Raw genomic sequence first — 20568 nt, 5'->3', positions numbered from 1 at the left:
ACTGTAATGACACGAGGATTTTTATTGATATGTTTGACTAGTCATCTTTAAGTAAGATGAGTTAGGGTGAGAGGCAAGAAAGTGTCTTGAAGAAGTCATTTTTCCGATTTCAGATTCATTGCTTCTGGCATACTGGTCACATATTTCGCATTGTAATCACACATAGGCAAAGCGGCACATAGCTACTTCACTTTCTAGCAAAGCGAAAACATTGTCAAAGTTCTACAAATCAAGAATGTGGACACAGAATAAGTGGTTGCTCTTTGTCACCCTCTTCACATGAGAGATGTTTGCGATAAATTTATCTTACTAGATTGAGCAAATTAACTGAAAAACAGACCTTCTGAGGCACCTTGGATTTATTATGTAACTGTCTGTATATGACGTGAAAAGTCCAGCAACGCCCTGCTTTATTAGAGTTGCGAAGCTTCGTTGCCCTCTCCTCGGCCATTCACTGTTTTCGAGTGCTCGCCGTCAGGCTGCTCTTGACGTTTCTCCCTGCTTTTGCTGGCTCTTCCCGTCAGCAGGCCGAAAACCAGCCTGTCAAGCACTGCAGTCGGAGCCTCACACGCAATGAATGTGAAGTAAGACAGCACGAAGCACCACACAAGCACTCCCAAGCCAACCGTGGCCTGCAGAGAATGGAACGTTGCTGTTTATCACAGATTAGGGTAGGAAAAAGCGTACATTTTTCACGAGATGTGTTGGAATACATCTCCTTACAACATTTATAAGCCACTTACAGGAAGAACGAAATTGAATGCTGGTCTTAGCTGTGCCTCTGTCATGACAACATTATAACAGCACTAGTATGAGGCACACCACAGTGTGGCCACTGTGCCTGGAAAACATATTTTGCCTCTTTGAGCACAAAAACGAGACACTGGATAAACTGAACTATCATGGCTTTTTAAGTACACCCCCGCAGTTCACAAAAGACTGCTGACAACTAGGGCACTTTAGAAAGTCAGAAATTAACTGAGACGTTCCGAATCACATGGTATTTATTATGTATTTATACTTCCCTCAGAGCCAATCACCTTACCCAGTTGCGCAGGGGAGGGGGGAGGTTAAAAAATCACAGATAAGTTAAGAACAGGTAAAAAGACATTCTGCAAAATCAGCCTTCAATTCGCATAATTACTGGTGACCGTTCGATGAGGAATCTCATTGAACAGTCACCAGTAATTATGTCACTAGTACTAGTAATTATGTCACTAGTAATTAGAGATTACATGTTCGAGCCAAAATACTGGTTGGTCAAAAACAGAAGGTATGGTATTGTTTAGTATTTACTAAAATGCTGAGCATTTCAACAACCACCAACTATAAACTTAGAGCAAAGTATTTCTTAAAGTTTACTTAAAGTGCTTAGTGTTATTGATAAAGACGGCACTTAAAGGAAGGTGATTACTGTCAAATGTGTGCGGTAAAAAGGAGGTAATAAGAAGCATGAGTATGCAAAATATGACAACATATGTTGAGTATCTATACGAGTCATTTTGTGACGTGATGCCGACTGGAGTTCTTGTAAAACAGGACGATGATATGGCCTATGGAAAAGAATATTTATGCGCGTCTACCCCTAGAGGCTGAGGATGGTATCTTTAGAATAGCCTTCATGTAACTGCTGCCAGCAGTCATTCTGCAGTTAAATAAAATGTGGGAATTTGTTTTTGACCTTTTCTAATAAATCAAATGTTAGTTCTCACACGAGCTCCAAAAGGAGGTGCAATATGCAATTTTAGGAACAATAAGTGCTCTACAGAAAATAAGTCTCATGGATTATGGTGCGCGGGAAAAATTTTGCGGAGACAGCCTATCGTGATCTGTTGGCGTTGCCTGCTACTCATTGAATGCCAGTCTTAAAAATAAGCTGCCATGTATTGGTGAAACATGCGTACCCAGAGGTGTGTGCCGTGAAACTATTTCAGAATCACCTGTAGTGAGCCGAGGCAATAAATAGGCGCCAACGCATAGGTGTATTCCACATGCAATATTTGATTACATTGCAATAAACACGGATAGCTCACTTTAGCTAACATTAAACTCATGGTTGCCCAACTTTTCGGCAATATTGACGAGTGTAGTCACTATTCTTACAAAGATGATAAGCTTTTTACTTGCCAGAGAAGTTCGCAAGTTTTCTCGCATTTTAGTGTATATCTCGTCTATCGTACAGTTTCGTCTTGAGTGCCTACAGTGCAAACAACTTGCCACTGCAAGCGCTAAGTGGTCTTTTTTTAGATGCGGAAGCATCTTATACTCGCGCCTTGTAGTGCGCCGTCCGCGCCGTCCGCACCGCTTCTCGAACATTCGACAGCTGACGCGCGCGCATGCGCCGTCGTGCCGTCGCCCACTCTTCCACCATCTGTGCATCCCTTCCTCCTCTACACACCGCGCGCGCTTCACTCCTCCACCATCTGTGCACCCTTCCTCCTCTACACACCGCGTTTGACATCTACAATTCTCCTGATTCTCCAGTGGACGCGCATGTGGCGTCGCGCTTCCAGAACATTCAACAGCTGACAGTGCATGCGCCGTCGCGCTGTATATATACTCAAGGTCGGCGCTCGCTCGCTCAGTTGCCGCTCGTCGGTTGGTTTGTACGGCGCGTCGACGTCCAAGGTCGCGTGAAATGAATTCCAACGAATCCAGAAACACAATGATCGACGTCCCTTCGACCAGCGCCGCCCTTTCGCATACGTGTGTACGTGTTCACTCATTTAACACCCCCTCCTACAACCACGTTAACCAATTTAGCCATCGACCCAAGTAAGTCGCAATTTAACACCCCATTTCACAACCACGTTAACCAATTTAGCCATCGACCCAAGTAAGTCGCATTTTAACACCCCGTTAACCAATTATATGCTCCGCATCCTCCTCAGTGTTCCCCCGAGGGAAGCGGCGGGCAATTTTTTTTAGTCGGAGTACGTTCTTCACATCTTTCTTCACATGTGTCATACACAATTGTGCGTGGTAGTTTATGTTAGTTTAGATGCATAACAAATTTAATATGACGTCTCGTGTTTATTGGTCAAGTCTGCCTTGTCTATGATTTGACCTGGTTTTCCTCATGCCTCCACTTGCACCTTTTTAGGAGCGAAGTGCCTTAGGTTCTTGCTTTGTTGACGGCTTGTCACAGCTTACCGTCGGAGCTAAACACATGTGCTACATATAGCATTGATTGAGCGTTCACAACGCGCATATAAACTTAAAATAGAACGTTGTCTGCCCGTCCATCTATATATGCATATATTCATGCTTCCATTCATCCGTATGTCGATCTCTCTATCCGTCCATGCATCTGTCCTCCCATTCATCTTCCCGTGCTCCTTGTCCATCTGTTCATCCGTGCGTGCGTGCGCGTTAGTCCAGCTGTACATCTTTTTTACATGTCAGCAAATTCAATGTAGACATTATGGACCTTACGACGTAGCTTCACTCCATTATCAATATTCATTGCATGATTTTGCAGCAATTATAATCCACAGGTCAACCTCGCAGCCGTGTTGTTGTTTTAATACATAGAACTCAACATTGGAGTCACCTGGTATGCCTCTGCCCCGCCGCGGTGGTCTAGTGGCTAAGGTACTCGGCTGCTGACCCGCATGGCGCGGGTTCGAATCCCGGCTGCGGCGGCTGCATTTTCGATGGAGGCGGAAATGTTGTAGGCCCGTGTGCTCAGATTGGGTGCACGTTAAAGAACCCCAGGTGGTCGAAATTTCCGGAGCCCTCCACTACGGCGTCTCTCATAATCATGAAGTGGTTTTGGGACGTTAAACCCCACATATCAATCAACCTGGTATGCCTCTCTTATCCAATATAAAAGAACCAGACACGAGATTATTACACTCAAAATTGTTCAGCTATGCCTCGAATATTTTTGTACCATGGCTACAGCTGAGCACTGCAGAGTGCTAGGCAATACAGCTTGGAAATAGTGTTCTCTTTTAAGAACTGCATGCAAAAGATGTAACAGGATAATATTTCACCGACTGGCCTGCAACAACTTGTAAGCGTTTTGCAATATGCTAGCGTTGTGTAACACAGCATTAACTTGTCTTGAAAGCAGCTTACCCTGTTGAACTCCGAAAAGTGGACTCGTTCTCTCGATGAGTGCATCATCAATTTGAAGAATGGCAAGTGGATCAAGTACACACCATATGACAACTTGCTTAATGGCACGAATGCGTTCCACGAAAGAAATTTGTTGACAGGTCCTAAAATGAAAGCAAAAATTTGTATCAGGACAAATATAGTGCCTAAACGATGGCAAGAAAAAAGCATATAACAGTACATGGCATCCGTAGAAAAAAAAAAAGACGTTTAAACTAGCCATAGCTGAACGTGACAGCATGTGGGGTTCTGTTCGTATCACTTTTAACTTTTTTGCTGTGTTTTACATCTCAGTGTGCACCTCAACCATTGCGTGAGCCGATGACTATCTTCGGCATGGAATCTGTGGTGTGGTAAGCTTTCGAAGGATGCCTAGTTTAAATACGGTGGTCTGGCACGCGCTGCGCCAGAATGATTCATTTTGCCAAGTGGTGATGTGCCCCCTATGCGTTTCTAAGGTTTCACAGGCTCCTGCCCAGCCACACTGTTGATACTTAGGCGAGCGGCGTTCATGGCAATAGCGATGTATACAAGTGAGTCCTTGGTATTGGGTGTGCAGCGTTAGACAACTCGATCATTTCTTAGGCATTCTGCTTGGTCTGACACTGGTGAGATTCTATGCTCCTAGCAACCGATATTGCGTCCGTTACCCCGGCACCTCAACCGGATTTATAATTCTACCGGGTCTTTTTGGAGATTTTAGGAGCTTGCTCTTTACGCTCAACCCTTGTGCGTCCACGCCGCCGTAGCAGTCATTCCGCCGTAGCAGTCATTTCGCCGTAGAAGCGCGTCTCTTCTCGCATGAGAGGCCACACTGGACACGCTGGGCAAGCGACGCCACGCTAGCGAAACTGGGGGACCCTGAAGCTTCGCCTTTAGGTGTTGAAAGCTATAGTGAAATCCGGCCCCTGGTGCGCCACCGCTAATCGCATACATAATAATATGTTTTGCTACACACACACGCACACAGTAGATTGTACCAGCGCACGCCCGCGAATGGTAAATACAAGTTTTTGATCGAAAGCAATAGTCGCATGGCCTACAAGATACATGCCGCGCGCTGGCCAACTGGGAGGCCATAAAAGCAGCACTATCACTGCCCCTTTTCGGCATAGTTTGATGGCCTCCCAAATGCGCGTACAAATCTCCGAATGGGCTCGTTTTCGTCGTGGCACTTTTCGAACAAAACGCGTTAAGGAGACTCCTTCCACTGCATGGCATTTATGTAGTGTTTTTCCCAAGAATTTGCAAGTAACATTGTGACTTTGTGCAAAGACACTGGCTTGCCACGCGAATGGCCCGGGTTCAATCCTTAAGGGGACCAAAAATATTATTTTTTATTTTACTTTTTTCTGCTTTTTTCACGGACGATTTTTCGCTCACAACCAACGGTGCTGACGCCGACGGCGGAATTCCTGCGACACCAGCTCTCTAACGCTATCGCGTTAAAACATGAGCTTCGATGCGAGACGCAACCGATGCGACGGGCGTCCGTTGACGCGAAATAGTTCGCACCATTCCAAGGCACGGGGCGCTTGCGAGTTCGGGTCGAGTTCGTCAATTTTCGTGAAGTAGGAGAGTGGAGGCGCCGTAATTACCTTCCGCTGTAATCAATAAATCGATCAATCAAACAATAAATTCTTTATTAGGAGCGAAGCTCCTTAAGGCGTGGGCTGTGCGTCCCCTGTATGTAGCCACCTCTCGTTCAGTTCTAAGTATTACGCTAGCCACGGCCCGATCTAAAGGGTACAGCCATATCCATCCGTCCATCCGTCCATCCATCCGTCCATCCATCCGTCCATCCATCCATCCATCCATCCATCCATCCATCCATCCATCCATCCATCCGTCCATCTGTCCGTCCGTCCGTCCGTCCATCCATCTGTCCGTCCATCCATCCGTCCATCCGTCCGTCCGTCCATCCATCCGTCCGTCCGTCCGTCCGTTCGCCCGTCCGTCCATCCATCCATCCGTCCATCCGTCCGTCCGTCCATCCGTCCGTCCGTCCGTCCATCCGTCCATCCATCCATCCGTCCATCCGTCCGTCCGTTCATCCGTCCGTCCGTCCGTACGTCCATCCGTCCGTCCATCCGTCCGTCCGTCCAAAAGATGCACGATGTTATAAACTAGACGGCGGTACGTGTAGTTGATTATGATAGATGCGAGGTGTTATAAAATAGGAATGATGTCACGTATGGCGCGTGTCATCGTTCGATATAGTGCGGCGACGTATGCTAGGGGGAGCGTTGCAATAAAATCGAGTGGGCAAAAATGTACGGAGGATTCATGGTTTACCAGGTTTACCTCCGGAGCTTCGCCCACTCATCATCATTCACTTCGTGGATATGGCGGCATTTTTTTAGTGTGCCCTGGAACAACCATAAGGTCTTAGAGCAGGCGCACGAAAAAATAAAACTATACAATTGAACAATACAACAATAATATTGCCACTACAATATTACTATTATGCTTTTTATAATAATAACAATAATAAGAATAAGAATAACAATAATAATATCAATATGTTATTATTATTATTATTATTATTATTATTATTATTATTATTATTATTATTATCATTATTATTATTATTATTATTATTATTATTATTATTATTATTATTATTATTATTATTATTATTATTATTATTATTATTATTATTATTATTATTATTATTATTATTGTGGTTGAACGTCCTAGAATCTTCACTGCCCCTGATAGGCCACGTCTTTGTATCATGCTCAAGTGGATTTACGAGAGCTTCATGATTTTCCAGACTTAAACTTCGGAGCAAGCTACTTGGTCATCATTCATTTTGTGAATATGGCGTCTTTTTTTCCACGGCAGTATCAAAAAATCGCGTTGCCAAGAGGTAGAAAAGTTGAATGTCCCACACAATGTGCTGGATCGATTTCTGTTTGAACCCTGATCTGTAATCAATCCATCCACTCAGTTTTATTTTTGTTATAGGGAACGCCGATTTCCTGCTTACAAACAACACTGACTAGTCCAGCCCCAACACTAAATTTTCTCCCTCATATTCTTTTTAATCATCTACAGTTTGTCTAACTCTTTCTTCAGACTCCCTGCTTGACTTAAAAATTGACAGCTTTGCTTGTGATGTGTTTATTAGAAAATTAAGCGTTCGTAAATACAAACACACAGGCTCGATTGCCCTTTCCAGTGCTCTCGGTAGAACTTCCTTGAATAAACAGCACCTAAAATGAGCAGAGCATTCTCACCACCTCGGCCCGTTGAACACACCAGCATAATCCAAGCAAGAGAGATTGACCACAGAATTCTGTCGAAGAAGGCCAAGAGTATCTCTACAGTCTTTGTGGTGGGATTCTCTTTTAAGTACCATGGTAACTTTACGAAAACGCAGAAGAGACCGCAGCAAACAGATGTACACCACCCTGCCAGTTGAAGAGTCTGTAATGAACATAAAAAAAGAGTTTGCGTTGTAGTTTGGACAATAAAAACTTTTTGAAGGATACATGATGAAAAATTCCATTTATTTTTCGATAAAATGGTCGAACACTGAAGGACATTATCCCTTCTTGGTAGCGTGGAGCTGACTATAAGAGAAACGCGTAATTGTGAGCTGGGGTGACGGTCTACAGATTTTACGCATAACTCTCACATCTAGTCTTTCAGAATGACATGAAAGAGTACAGAAGACGGACTTGTCAGTGCTATAGATAACAGAAAGTACCACGGAAGTAGGTATAAAACCTTTTCTGGCGAGGTTGGGGGGAGGGCAGGGGTACTACGTTTATTTAAAGAGAAAGCCGGGTAGAGAAATGGGGTCGAGCGTCATTTTTAGCTCTTTATGTTATGGCAAAAAAATACGTTTTGGTGAAGGGTAAGAGGATTGTCTGCCACCCACAAGCTATGGCCCTGGGCGGTATGGCATGTCTTTTATCTCAAGAATTATTTTGGCAGCATTGTGGTCCCCTTTCTAAGGTGTGGAAATGCTGAACCTGCAGTTTTTTTTCACACAACTGCAAATACAACTGTTGGAGAGGTGCAGTGAACCCTCCTCAGTACGAACAGTTCTTTTTTTGTGTGGGACAACACTCTGCGTTTTCTCTAATTTGCATAGGCAAGTTCACTTGCTGAGCCCTTGACATTGGCTTGATGATACCGATATAGGCTAACAATTCTTATGTGCCCGGAAGCTGTTTTCAAAAAGTGTGCTTTGTCTTTACAAACAACGCGTATGATTGTGCACAATGAGTGTCTCAACAGTCGGCAGTTATCCCTCGTCCCATGTTGTTCTTCCCCGAGTCTCTCGTTTTTCTTTTGCACTGCCCAATACTATTAAAAATCAACCATATTTTCATAGCAGACACCAGTGAAACAGCGAAGCTGCTGGCTTACAAAGAAATATTTTCTTTGGGGGGTATTTTGCTGGTTAAATGAGCGGAGATTTGAATGAAGTGAGGCAAAATGAAGTGGGATTAAGTGGATTTAATGGAGTAGGATGAAGTGGAAATGAACTTGATGAAGTGGGAGGAGTGGTGAGAGTCGTGAGTAGCGGCACTTGCCCGTTTGAGATTTGCGACCACCTCCGAACATAAAATCCCCGCCTAAGAACACTTTCGCTGTTACAAGCTAGTGGGAATTCCATACCTATCCTGTCGTTTTATGGCTATAGCAATTATAAAGACACTCTCGGCTGATTTTTCTGTCACCATATATATATATATATATATATATATATATATATATATATATATATATATATATATAGTCCAGTAGTTCCTGCGTGAGCGGTCACAGCGTGGTTTATTTCGACGTACATATATATATATATATATAGTTCAGTAGATCCTGTCCTGATGAAGGTCAGACTATAGGCCGAAACGTCGAAATAAACCACGTTGTGACCGCTCACGCATGATCTACTGGACTATATGCAACGCTACGGCCACTCAACCGCCATGCCTGCCTACACACACATATATATACATATATATATACCCCATTCGCCACTTGCTCATAGTCAGTGGACATGATGATTGATATGTGGGGTTGTTGAACGTCCCAAAGCCACCATTTGATTATGAGAGATGCCGTAGTGGAGGGCTTCGGAAATTTCGACAACCTGGGGTTCATTATCATGCACTCTAGTCTGAGCACACGGGCCTACAGGATTTTCGCCTCCATTGAAAATGCAGCCGCCGAAGCCGTGACCTGCTAGTCATTAGCCGAGTAGCTTAGCCACTATAGACTACCACGGCGGGGAGTCAGTGGGCATGTACTCACGCGTCTATTATTCTAGAATTTCTGTTTAATCCTGTGGTGATCGATTTCTACCTCATTGTATTTGAGAATTAAGCTTTTTTTCGTACTGTAACGGAAAATACGAGACGCCATATTGACGAGGCTGTGGAAAACTGGTGACTGCACGAATTTTCTCTGGTGCAGCTGCACATCTAATGCGTCGACAAGGTGGCCCAACACTGCAATTTTCCGGCGTCCAAAGTGGCGCTTCGACGAGTTTAACTGAAGGCCTGCAGTGCGGAAGATGTCGAGAATAGCTGACAAACGCTGAAGGTGGGTCTCAAATGTCGGGGTATATACAAGGACATCATCAAAGTAACAAACACCTGTTGACCATTTGAACCCATGAAGCAGAGAGTCTATTATGCGCTCGTATCGAGTGCCATGGAGACAATCGAGAGCGTCATCGATGTGGGGCAAGGGTCAACGTCCTTTACCGTGATTCCATTCAGATGGCGGTAATCAACGCAGAAGCGCCATGTGTCATGTTTCTTTTTAACGAGCACAATGGGGGACACCCAAGGGCTCTAAGAGGGTTCTATGATCCCTTTGGCTAGCGTCTTGGTGACATGTTGTTGAACTATATCTTACGCATGGGGGTAGACACACGATATGTTCGGCAATGAATGGGAAGAGAATCACCAATGTTAATGCGGTGATTGACGAGTGAAATCTGGCCGAGTGGATGGCTGTCGATGTCGAAAATGCCGCGGTATGAAGCAAGAAGGCGGCATAGCGTGATTTAGTTCTCAGGTTTTAGGCTCGGGACTATCATAAAGCGTAAGGTCTCGCCAAGCACGTGGCATCCTGCGTGTGACATGGGTAATCGGTGCATACGTCAGCCGCAAAAATAGTGACGTGGTCATCGATTAAGGGTCTTAGCGTGGCGACCGAATTCTCTGAGGTAGCACTTGCTTTATGAAAGCGAATTGGATAACAGGTATATATGTTCGGTTAGAGGCCATGACTGAGTGTGGGACCGTAATGTCACGCGCGAGAAGAGCATCAGGAATTGTCGTCATGATATAATCACCTTCGAGCTCTGGAGAGGGCACTGCCAATTCAATGAATGTGAGAGCTAAGGTGGTATTTGGAAGAAGTCAGTGGTGCAGATGCTGTTCGGGAGTTCAGGGTGAAAATCCGGAAGTTCAAGACAGAGAGTCCCGGTGGGACCATCAATCTGGGCAGAATGCGGTGATAAGGTCTCCATGCCAAAGATTAGGTCGTGAAGGCGATTTTAGAGCACTGTAAATAAAACGGGGACATGGCGGTAAGCAATGGTAACACGAGCGGTACACATTCCAGTGATGACCACAGTTCCATCACCAGCGACAAGGAGGGATTTAGTTGCTTCAGGCGTGACGACGTTTTGGAGTAGGTGACACGAATGAGCACTCATTGTGGACACTTCAGCTCCGGTATCAACTAACGCCTTCAAAGAAATACCGTCTACATACACCTCAATGAAGTTCGTATCTGTGGGGAGCGTCAACGGAGGATTTGGATCAGTCGCGATTGATGCAGCACTACCTACCGGAGCTACATGATATAGTTTTCCGTCCGAGAGGATCCATAATTGACCGGCGATGGATAGCGGCGTGGTTGGGGCGATGGGGAACGCCGGCATTGAGGTGACGGTGAACGAGCGGTGGAGCGGCTGTTAGGGACGTCGGAAGTATGATACACACGACTGGGCGAATATCAACGGTAGTCCTCGTATGGGCCAGAAGAGGAAAATGGGCTCCAGTTTGGGGGCGTCCAAGTGCTGTGGCAGTAGTGGGAAACATGCCCAACTCGTTGGCAGCGGAAGCGGATCGGTTTCTTGTCCGCAGTTCTCTATTCCGTTGGATTGCGGGATCGCGGAAGAAAATATGAGGCATGGCGCAGTGCATTTATTTTCAAGGTCTAAAGGCGGGACAGAAGACAGACAGGCCCCAGCAAAATCAAGCTTTGCAATTTCTTGCCTCACGACGGCTTCAATAACGGAGACCGCCGGACGCGTTTGTGTGGCGCCATGGTCGATTGTAAGTCAAGGAAATGGCGCCGGACTTGACGCCTCAAGCACCCGTCTAACTATATGTGTCACGTTCTTCTACATGAGATCGGTGCAGAGTTATGTAAGAGCCGTGTTTGGTAGCCGCGTCATTGAGGCAGGACACGGCTTTTGGCCGTTTCGAAGCGGCGGCATTTTTTAATAATCACATCGACGGTCATATGACGTTATTGTACACGAGCAAATTGAAGGCGTCACTCACAATGCCCTTGAGTATGTGACCCGCCTGGTCACTCTCTGTCCTTTACTCGTCCACTTTCCGGCACAACGCAGCACGTCTTGTATGTACGAGACATACGACTCAGTTGAGGACTGCACATGAGTGGCGAGTTGTTTTCACGCTTCCCTTCGGCGACTGGACGGGTCCCCAAAAATGTCGTGTGCCCCGCCGCGGTGGTCTAGTGGCTAAGGTACTCGGCTGCTGACCCGCACGTCGCGGGTTCGAATTCCGGCTGCGGCGGCTGCATTTCCGATAGAGGCGGAAATGTTGTAGGCCCGTGTACTCAGATTTGGGTGCACGTTAAAGAACCCCAGGTGGTCTAAATTTCCAGAGCCCTCCACTACGACGTCTCTCATATTCATATGGTGGTTTTGGGACGTTAAACTCCATATATCAATCAATCAAAGATGTCGTTTAGTCACTCCCTGAAGATACCCCAACTGGCAATTTGGGTCTCATGGGCGTCAAACCAAACACGTGGGGGGCCGTCGAAGTAAAATATTATGTTGGCGAGCATCATGATAGGGTCCCATCAGTGTGTCTGGTTAACACGCTCGTACATATAGGGCCAGTAGTCAACGTCAAGCCTAGGTTGTGTGGAGAATGTACCGCGGTCACGGGGGCAGAGCATCATCAGGTATGTGATGGCTGGAGCTCCAGATAGAGGCGATGACGGATTGTTGTCATAGGTAGCCATGGCCGGAGAGTGAACGGTGCGGCCACTGCGAATCTTCGTCGTGAAGACGGGGAACATTCCACATCCACCAAATATGTTACGGAAAAGACGAAACGCCGTATCAACGAGGCTGTGGATGAGATTTATTTAAAACCAGCAGTAATGGCATGACTAGTTGACCTGCGATCGAGCGGAGACAACCTTTCGTCTTCCTCGTAATGCACAAGCGCGTCACCCCATGCACGCAGCAATATAAACCGTCGGTTTCATTGACAATCTTCCGTGGTGGGTGGGAGCCATATATCAAGACACAGGCAAGCAAGCAAGCTTCTCCTCCATCAAGGTGCTTTCGGAGTTGACGCCTACGCTGCAATGTGTGGGACAATCTGAGGTAGACTTTTAGGGAAGTGCATTAGAATTCTATTTTTTACTATTGTCGGCGGTACCGTCGACATTGGCTGGAGCCAAGGAAGGATACACTGGACAAACGCTGGCGAGAACGCTGTATGTAGTCGGCCTTTGTGATGCCACCGCGTGTTGCTCAAGCACCTGTGGAACAGCGTTAATGAAATTTTGGTCGCACGGAAGCAAGGCAGGCTCACACATGTTCTCAGACACAGGATGAATGGGCTTCTGCCCATGCAAAAAACGCTACAGTTTGACACACATTCGACTGTGTACAGTACATTATGTATGGTTCCTAAATCAGTCCGACGAGTCGCTATCGCATTCATTGCTTCAGTCTTGTTACTAAACTTACTTTTTGAACACGAATGTGTTTATGCTGGTACTCATCGTAATTTAAGTTACGTATTGCCATTACGGAAATGACATAAAACACGCACGATCGAAAGAAGAAAAATTGTTTAGTTAGTGGGAGTCGAATCCTTGACCTATGGGTCCACTACATCAGATGTCGGGCACAGTATATCCACTGCGTCGTGGTCAAATTTTTTGTTACCTGGTTTTGGTAACCAGACATATCTCTCGAAAAACACAGACAATACAAACACACAAAGTACAATGCACTTAAGATGTCTCTTTAGCCGAACAGCGTGGGGCTGGCTTCATCGAGTTAAAATTTGGGCAAATCACAAGATGCTATACCCGCGGGAGCCATTCGGGTGGCTAGGGGTACAGATTATTGGACAGAGAGACACAATTCTATGCTATCACGAAAATAGGCTTGGGCAAGCCACGCATCTTTGTCGAAATGATAGCCTGCGATTCTCTACCTTCACAAAGAGTGGAGGCCCAGGAGCATGATTGCGACATTCAGGAACCTAATTTCTTACGGGTCCGATTAAAAGTCTTTTTTTAATAGCTATCAGCAGCACATCGCCAAAACACAAAGCCCCTCCAACCAATGCAAGTCAACATGATCAATTGTTTCGGGAGACTTACAAAATATGCAGTACAAGCTTCAAGGAAAAAAAGCATCCCTCTCTCTTCAAAAAATTAACTTTCTCTCAAAAATACTACTAGCTAAGCCTGTAGGACCTTGATACTAGTCCAGATTGTACTGCAGTTGGTTGTATGTGCACCAAACACTCTCAGACCAGTCTTTGCTATTCTCCACAAAAGTAAGTAAAACAAAAAGGAAAGTTAAAAAATGGGTTCCTGAATATAGCTGTGTTATGCACCAGCAAACTAATAAATTCAGACTATATATCAGTTTTAAAGAAGACAGCTTGCACGGCACTGCCGTAACGGTGGTGAGAGAGTGCAAAAATAAACATAAAACGATGTCAGTTACTTGTTGAAATTTCTCTCAGATCTGCGAGTAGAAGTATCGCAAACGACGAGGTAAGTTTTGTATTTAATACAGCACCTTGGAAATCTTGCGCTCTCGGAAATCAGCAACAACAAGGCACGTTATACAGCCGCTGAAGTAGCATACAGCATGGTAGGAAGGCTTGGCGTAGTAATCACTGAACGTGCTCAACAGCCTCCTGCAAAAAAAAGGTATTTTACATAATAGACGCCTAAATTGTCTGCAGGCCTGCATGCTGCAGCCGGCTGTGGCACTGCATAACATTTTTATAGAGCATTTAAATACATATTAGTCAGCAGTGCTGAAAATTCGGTTCACATGTATGAATAATGCCTAAAGTAATACTATTAATAGAACAATGAAGGACTTGCAGCAGGGCACCCAAAATTGCTTAAAACTTGTACATGCGGCTGACTCCAGCGCCATGCAAGAGTTGACACCATCGCCTCGAAGAAAACACAATTTTTTGCCTCACCGGCTTCATACGACGCTATTTCTGACGGGAAATACAACGTGGTGGAACTCTCTGCAGCCTATATGCAGCTGAACTCAACTCTCATCTTTCGGTACAAACGGGACATCCATAAAACGCAGCAAAAATTAGCGTATGCATGTCACACACTCAGCCTCGCAATCTCTCCAACATGATCCCTATCGACAGCATGGGAGGAATGGAACACCCCGCTGCGTTGATGGTCCCTGCCAAGCAGAGCAGAATATATCTACTGACCGTGTCGTCCCATGTAGTCATAAAACTAACGAACGTATAGTGCAATGCGGGTCTTGAGGGGATCCTGGGAAATACGTGTCGAAATTCCACAGTTCAGTGAAGTTTTATTCTCGCTCTCTTGCCGGGGAAACCCTACATGCAGAGCTCGGATGTTGGCGTCAGTTAGGCTGCGGTACACGGAGGTGGAAACTCTACGAACGCGAATCACTTTGTGCCCGTGCAACACACTCTCTCAGGTTTCAGAGTAGTGGAGCAGCCATAAGTTGTCCTGTGCTTGTGAGATGGACATCCTTATTGAACTATACTGTTGCAGCTGCTTCTCTATCTGCTTTTCACCATCTAACATCAGTCATTTTCTGAAACTTCAAATACTGCTAAGGTAATATGTGTAGCTGTAGCCCTCCACCCACCTTCCTAAGTACTTCTAACGCTTTCAAACCACGGGTTATTTCAATCAAAAATAAACCCCTAATTCCAGCATTTATTGCAACGTTACAACATTGACTTGCCACGAAAACGATCCGGTTTTGATCTTCACTTGTACAGTTCTATGCAAGCACTGATTCGGTAGTTAAACGACAGCTAATGTAGTTATTTTGTAGGTGTTGGTGCAGTTACGAATCAGGTGCTCAATCCGGCCCCAATGTCCTTCAAAGTATGTCTTTGTGATGACTTTACGCTCACAACCAACGACGCCAACGCCGTAATCTCTGCAAAATGAGCTCTTCAATGCTACTGTGTTGATGATAGGATAGATTCAAAAGAGAGCAGGAAAAAAAGAGAAAGCTGTGGTGAGAGATCACTGCGATTTGCGAAATTAAGAAACATAGTGTGTGTGGCACGCACTCTCTGCGCTTCATTTCTCGCATTTTCGCATTTGAGCTTTTCTTTTCCGCTGACTTCCTGCCTGCCTCTTTTGTGTGAAACAGGCTATACAACAAAAAGTACAAGTGCCTTTTGTTACCCGTAACAATTTTTTCTTCTTCAGAAAACAAATATTTTCGTCAATTTGCTGCATGCACATTACAATGACCAGCTTATAGACTAAAGGTGAAATTGAAAACAGACAAAAAATTGTAAAAAGCCACAGTTTACCCAGGGCAGTGACGAAAAGACATAGGGCATTACAGTTTTACAAAGGCCAGGTGCCTGACGAGGCATCTGGACCCTGTAAAGCTAACATCCCATCAAAATGAGGGCGTACAGCGTAAACTCTCAGTCAATAAGAAAACGAGCACAAGTTAGAGACACTCAGTGCAAGCCACATTTGTATAAGTAAACGAACGATGACCGAATGGGCCCAGTTAAATGCTTTAACGACAGTTGAAAAGACAACGCACGTTAGCTCATTGGTTCGCTTACGAAAACAAAATTTACTGTGCTTATTTGCTGAGTTGTTGCGACAAGCACTTTAATTATGGAAGTGAACTTACGGTAAATCTGGGAATGGCATAATGAGGAATGGTGGTAGATCCAATTTTGCCATCGTCCATGTAGCAATAGCACAGCCTATCAGAGAAAGAGCCCCAAAAACTGCCAGGGCCACACGCTTTCGCCTGCGTGAAAAGAGGCCGCCTTTAAGATGCTGCACAGTGTTCGAATAATGGGTTAATTTGAACGCTTTTATTTCAATTGATTCTTATTCCAAATCACGTAATCTAGCGCTTCATTACATGGTATTTGAATAGATTCATCCAAAAATTGTCCGACATAATCGTACTATGTCAACCGAACCTGCTGTTACTTGAAATATGATGTTTTTTTTTTATTCTGAACATCCCTCATATACGACCATAGTACACCCGAGATGAATCTACACAAAAAGTGTCCACAGGGTCTCGCAACAGAGATTACGAATAAACATCCAGAAAAACCAGCCACAAATATTACTTTTTCAAAGAAACACATGTTTCACAGGCAATTGTAACTTAATAACATGATAATTAGGAACAAAATACGATTACTTTGGCTTACCTTCTAAACGTCAGTAATGTCACAAGTGAGACCAGGAAGAGTTGGAAGTCTGCTGATAAGTACCACGGGTAGACTAATATATCCTGAAAGAATGGAGGGATATGACGTCGGTCTTTGTGCAATGTTGTTATTTAGCACATTTTGTATTATTACAATTAGTACAGGTACTATTACCTAATATGTAGTGCCTGAACGATTCAGACTAACAACGACATGTAGTGTAAATGCCGGCAATGCCTGTATTCGTGTACTTAATCGACTTGAACACTTTATATTTGGCCTTCGGGCACTGGCTTTTGATTTTCAGTGTACCCAATGTTCTCAATGACGCAGTGTATGATCTCAGATAAGACAATGTGCCGTGGCACGAAGATCATTCTCTGCAAGCTGTCGAAGTCACAAATAAATTTCAAGGCAAACTCGTCCTTTTCAATGGTTAGTATGCAAAATTACTTCAGACAGATCGTGTTCGAGGCTCACCTGTAGATCAAACTCGTAAAAGTTCCTGATTTGCACAAGGAACATCCACCAGTGTTTGGACAGTTCACCATTAAATCGTTGGAAAAACGCCTCGGTGTCCGGTCCATCGACGAACCGAGGGAGCAAGTAGAACCACATGATGACGAAGAAGAGTGGGACACACATCCTGAAGCGCATTCCAAGAGGGAGAGTAAGACGACTCATGTTTCTTAACACTTCAGTGTAACAAAGATTGTTCTTACTTATGCGATAATTCAGGATAGAAGAGCGCCTTGCAAAAGACACGTTTTGGCATATAAGCTATATATTTGATCTTTGTATGCTGTAACAGAAACATTAGTTTTTTCTATATGCTGCGCAATCGAATTTCATTTCTTACACTTCCATTCCGATATTTTACATTTCTTACAATTTAGAGAGGCTTCCTTTCCAACATCTCCCACTTTTCCACGTTTGTGAATTTGAACTTTTTGGATCTTTTCGAATATGTCCACAGACTATTTTGTCACTTCTGCAGGTTCCCCTCACCTGAAGAGGCTGAGGTATGCAAGCCCTACGGTAAATTTTCAGTTGTTCAAATTCAAATCAATGGTTGTCTTCTCACCTTATCAACCTCTTAATCACGGCGATGATGAAAACAGCAGCACTGTTCGCTTTCTGCTTGCATATGATGTGACACAGGAAGAAACCGCTGGAAATCAATCAACACATGAGTGCTCGTGCTGACGGCGGGCTACAAAATGATGACTATTTCGTCTTTGACACAACACTTTATTCTCACAAGTTTGTCGGTTTTAACTAAACTCGCTCTTGCCAATGACCAATACAAAGAGCTATTTGGACAGCGGTTTAAGAAGGTCCGGATAAATTGGGACTAAACAGAACAAAAGCTAACAACGACACAAAATGCAAGCAGTGTGCAGGGATTCATAAGGGGAAGTGGGCTAGCAAGCACACAGGAGAAGGGAAGCGGGAAACAGAAACTCCGCGTTTCAAATCTGTGTTATCACGCAATTTGCCATCTTTTATTTTAGCCAAGGGTGTTGTTGAACCTAAAAAATACTTTGGATCACCTCCTGCTAAAGGGAACCATGTGTAGATGCGAAGCCCCAGGCGCTGACGCTTACACTGGCGGCCACGTTGACGCTGGCGCTCATCAAGCGAAAGCCAAGTAAAGACGCCCTTGACTGAACTTCAAACGCCCGATCGAGTGCCTACATATATGGGGTGGCCACTGAACGGTTGCGCAGCATGAGCAGTCGGTTTTTTACTAGCAGACACTGCCTACGTCGGCCTTGCGAGGTGAGAGAGCAGGAGGTGAGCGACAGTTTCGCGGGTGTGGTCGGCACGAGACGCGAACATGTTCAGTGGGGTTGTACGGAGAAACATCATAACACAAGCTAGTCAAAGAGCTGCTTTGCACGTATTAGTGTATCTACTAACAAAACCATTACGTACGAAAAATATTGGTGGAGACTTCCTGCTGGTTGTAGAATATTTGTGAAAAATTATGTGTCACACTGCTCAAGAAATATTGCGTTGCTCTTTCTGACTAAAAGTAGGTGAAATCACAATTTCTTCTGTTGAAGCGGTTTTGCGACGCGTCAATTCTGACCTCACAAATCCAAACATAACGCTCGAAAAAGAATATTACTTTTAACCATTCTTTAGATCATCTGGTGGTAACACCCGAGCGTGGAGTCCTCGGTGTTGTAACCAGGGGGTGGCACGCTGCGTACGTGACCCTCCCGAAATTTTTTGTACGATCGTAGGTAGTTTCCACTGCCACACAAGAACTGCTCTTGGGCGCCGACATGCTTCCTTCGCATGCTTCAGATGGAAACATAGGCCAGCCTCTTGATTTACAGCCATTACTCTGACATTTCAGAGCGCTGTCCGGACTGCCAAGATCGCAGTAACGTTTACCCCATGCACTAGAGGTACCCTCTCTACAAGCAAAACGTGAACAATTTTGTGAAAATTACTTTCACTCTATGCTCGAGATCCCAGTTTTCCTACAACTCAAGGTTGTCTCGGTGTGGTGTCAGCACTACACTGCGGACGAACCCACAGAACAAGTGTATTAATTTCTCCATCGCCACAATGTTCATAGGTGGTAATGCTATCTATGCCTATGCAGATTGTGTACGCATTGTGTAAACAAGATGCCTAGCCGTAATCTATGCAGAACAATAGCATCACCACGGTAGAATATTTATGGATGTTGAAGACTAAATTTTGAATCAACAGAAGGAAGTTGAGTAACGTCAGGCAAGAAAGCGTCGTTATCTCAAATGTTACACGAATATTAAATCTGTAAAGTTCTGGAGAGGCATCACGACCTATTGGAAAATATGCTCACAGCAGGAGAGAAATTTCGCAAGAGAAGGTTGTTGCTTACCTGAGAAAGAAAAAAGTATCAACGCTGTTGAAGGCGGCGGGTATGAGCATGTTCTGCCACTTAGTTGAACCAGCGAACAAGCTCAACACACGTGCTGGAAACGAATTAAGGGACCCTCAAATTACAAAGCCAAAGGTGCGGTCGTGAATGCACTCAAATCGCGTATATGAATAGTAAATTATTACGGGTGGATATTTCTTTCCTTGATATATGCCACCAGGAAAGAGCAACATATTTGTTATTTTACATCTTCCTTCCTATTCAATGCTGCTTCCTATTCGATAACGATCAGAGTTGGGCATTTCTTCATTTCTCCGCGTAATTAAGCACAAGCTTGTGTGTCCGACTTTCGCCAAAATAACTGGAAACTTCTGACTGAGTTCAAAATAAACTGATGTGCGCGAAAAGAGACAGCAACACAAAACGAAAGAACTGGCGCAAACTTTCCTTGTCTTTTCTTGAGCACAGCAGTGTAGATTGAAGCGTGAACGAACTGACCCAAATACAAGTTTTATTTCTGGTTCTAAAATGCATCTAGAAAACACCGAGCAAAGCCTCATTTCATAGCAGTTAGTGTACAGCAATTAAAACACAGTTGGCCGAGAAAATAGAAACGAAGTTACGTAAAAGACTCACTTAAACTATCCGTTATCATCACGTTCAGGTGTCCGGCCACAATGTGAACAGTGGCTAAGCATCGGATGCCGTGGAGGAATAGCAGAGAGTGTTGCTCGGCCTGTTCTTCACCAGGCACGTAGAGTAGCAGCTCGGTGTTGGATTTCGCCGAGAAAGCCTTGACAACTTGAAACGCGAGTCCTGTCAAGTAATCGCACATTCGTGTTAGAATGT

General features: G+C 44.7%; 1 protein-coding gene across 2 annotated transcripts in view; it reads right to left on the bottom strand.

Moving 5' to 3' along the window:
* Positions 1-341: 341 nt before the first annotated feature.
* The window catches only part of LOC119160043 (nose resistant to fluoxetine protein 6-like), a 32581-nt gene continuing 12354 nt past the window's right edge, over positions 342-20568 (bottom strand). Inside the window, exons 6-15 of one of the 2 annotated variants that reach the window (XM_037412792.2) lie at positions 20356-20535; positions 19720-19813; positions 17923-18009; positions 17319-17484; positions 16839-16921; positions 16298-16420; positions 14192-14312; positions 7365-7554; positions 4084-4226; positions 342-632 (exon numbers count right to left, since the gene is read on the bottom strand). In XM_037412792.2, coding sequence (XP_037268689.2) covers positions 414-632; positions 4084-4226; positions 7365-7554; positions 14192-14312; positions 16298-16420; positions 16839-16921; positions 17319-17484; positions 17923-18009; positions 19720-19813; positions 20356-20535 — 1406 coding nt within the window. In that variant the 3' untranslated portion in view covers positions 342-413. The remainder of the gene's footprint in view (positions 633-4083; positions 4227-7364; positions 7555-14191; positions 14313-16297; positions 16421-16838; positions 16922-17318; positions 17485-17922; positions 18010-19719; positions 19814-20355; positions 20536-20568) is intronic. The other variant, XM_075889959.1, reaches the window with a different exon arrangement.

Source organism: Rhipicephalus microplus, chromosome 3 (assembly GCF_043290135.1).
Source record: "Rhipicephalus microplus isolate Deutch F79 chromosome 3, USDA_Rmic, whole genome shotgun sequence".
Taxonomy (NCBI): domain Eukaryota; kingdom Metazoa; phylum Arthropoda; class Arachnida; order Ixodida; family Ixodidae; genus Rhipicephalus; species Rhipicephalus microplus.
Note: the sequence above shows the minus strand (reverse complement) of the source record. Positions and strands in the feature narration are given on the sequence as shown.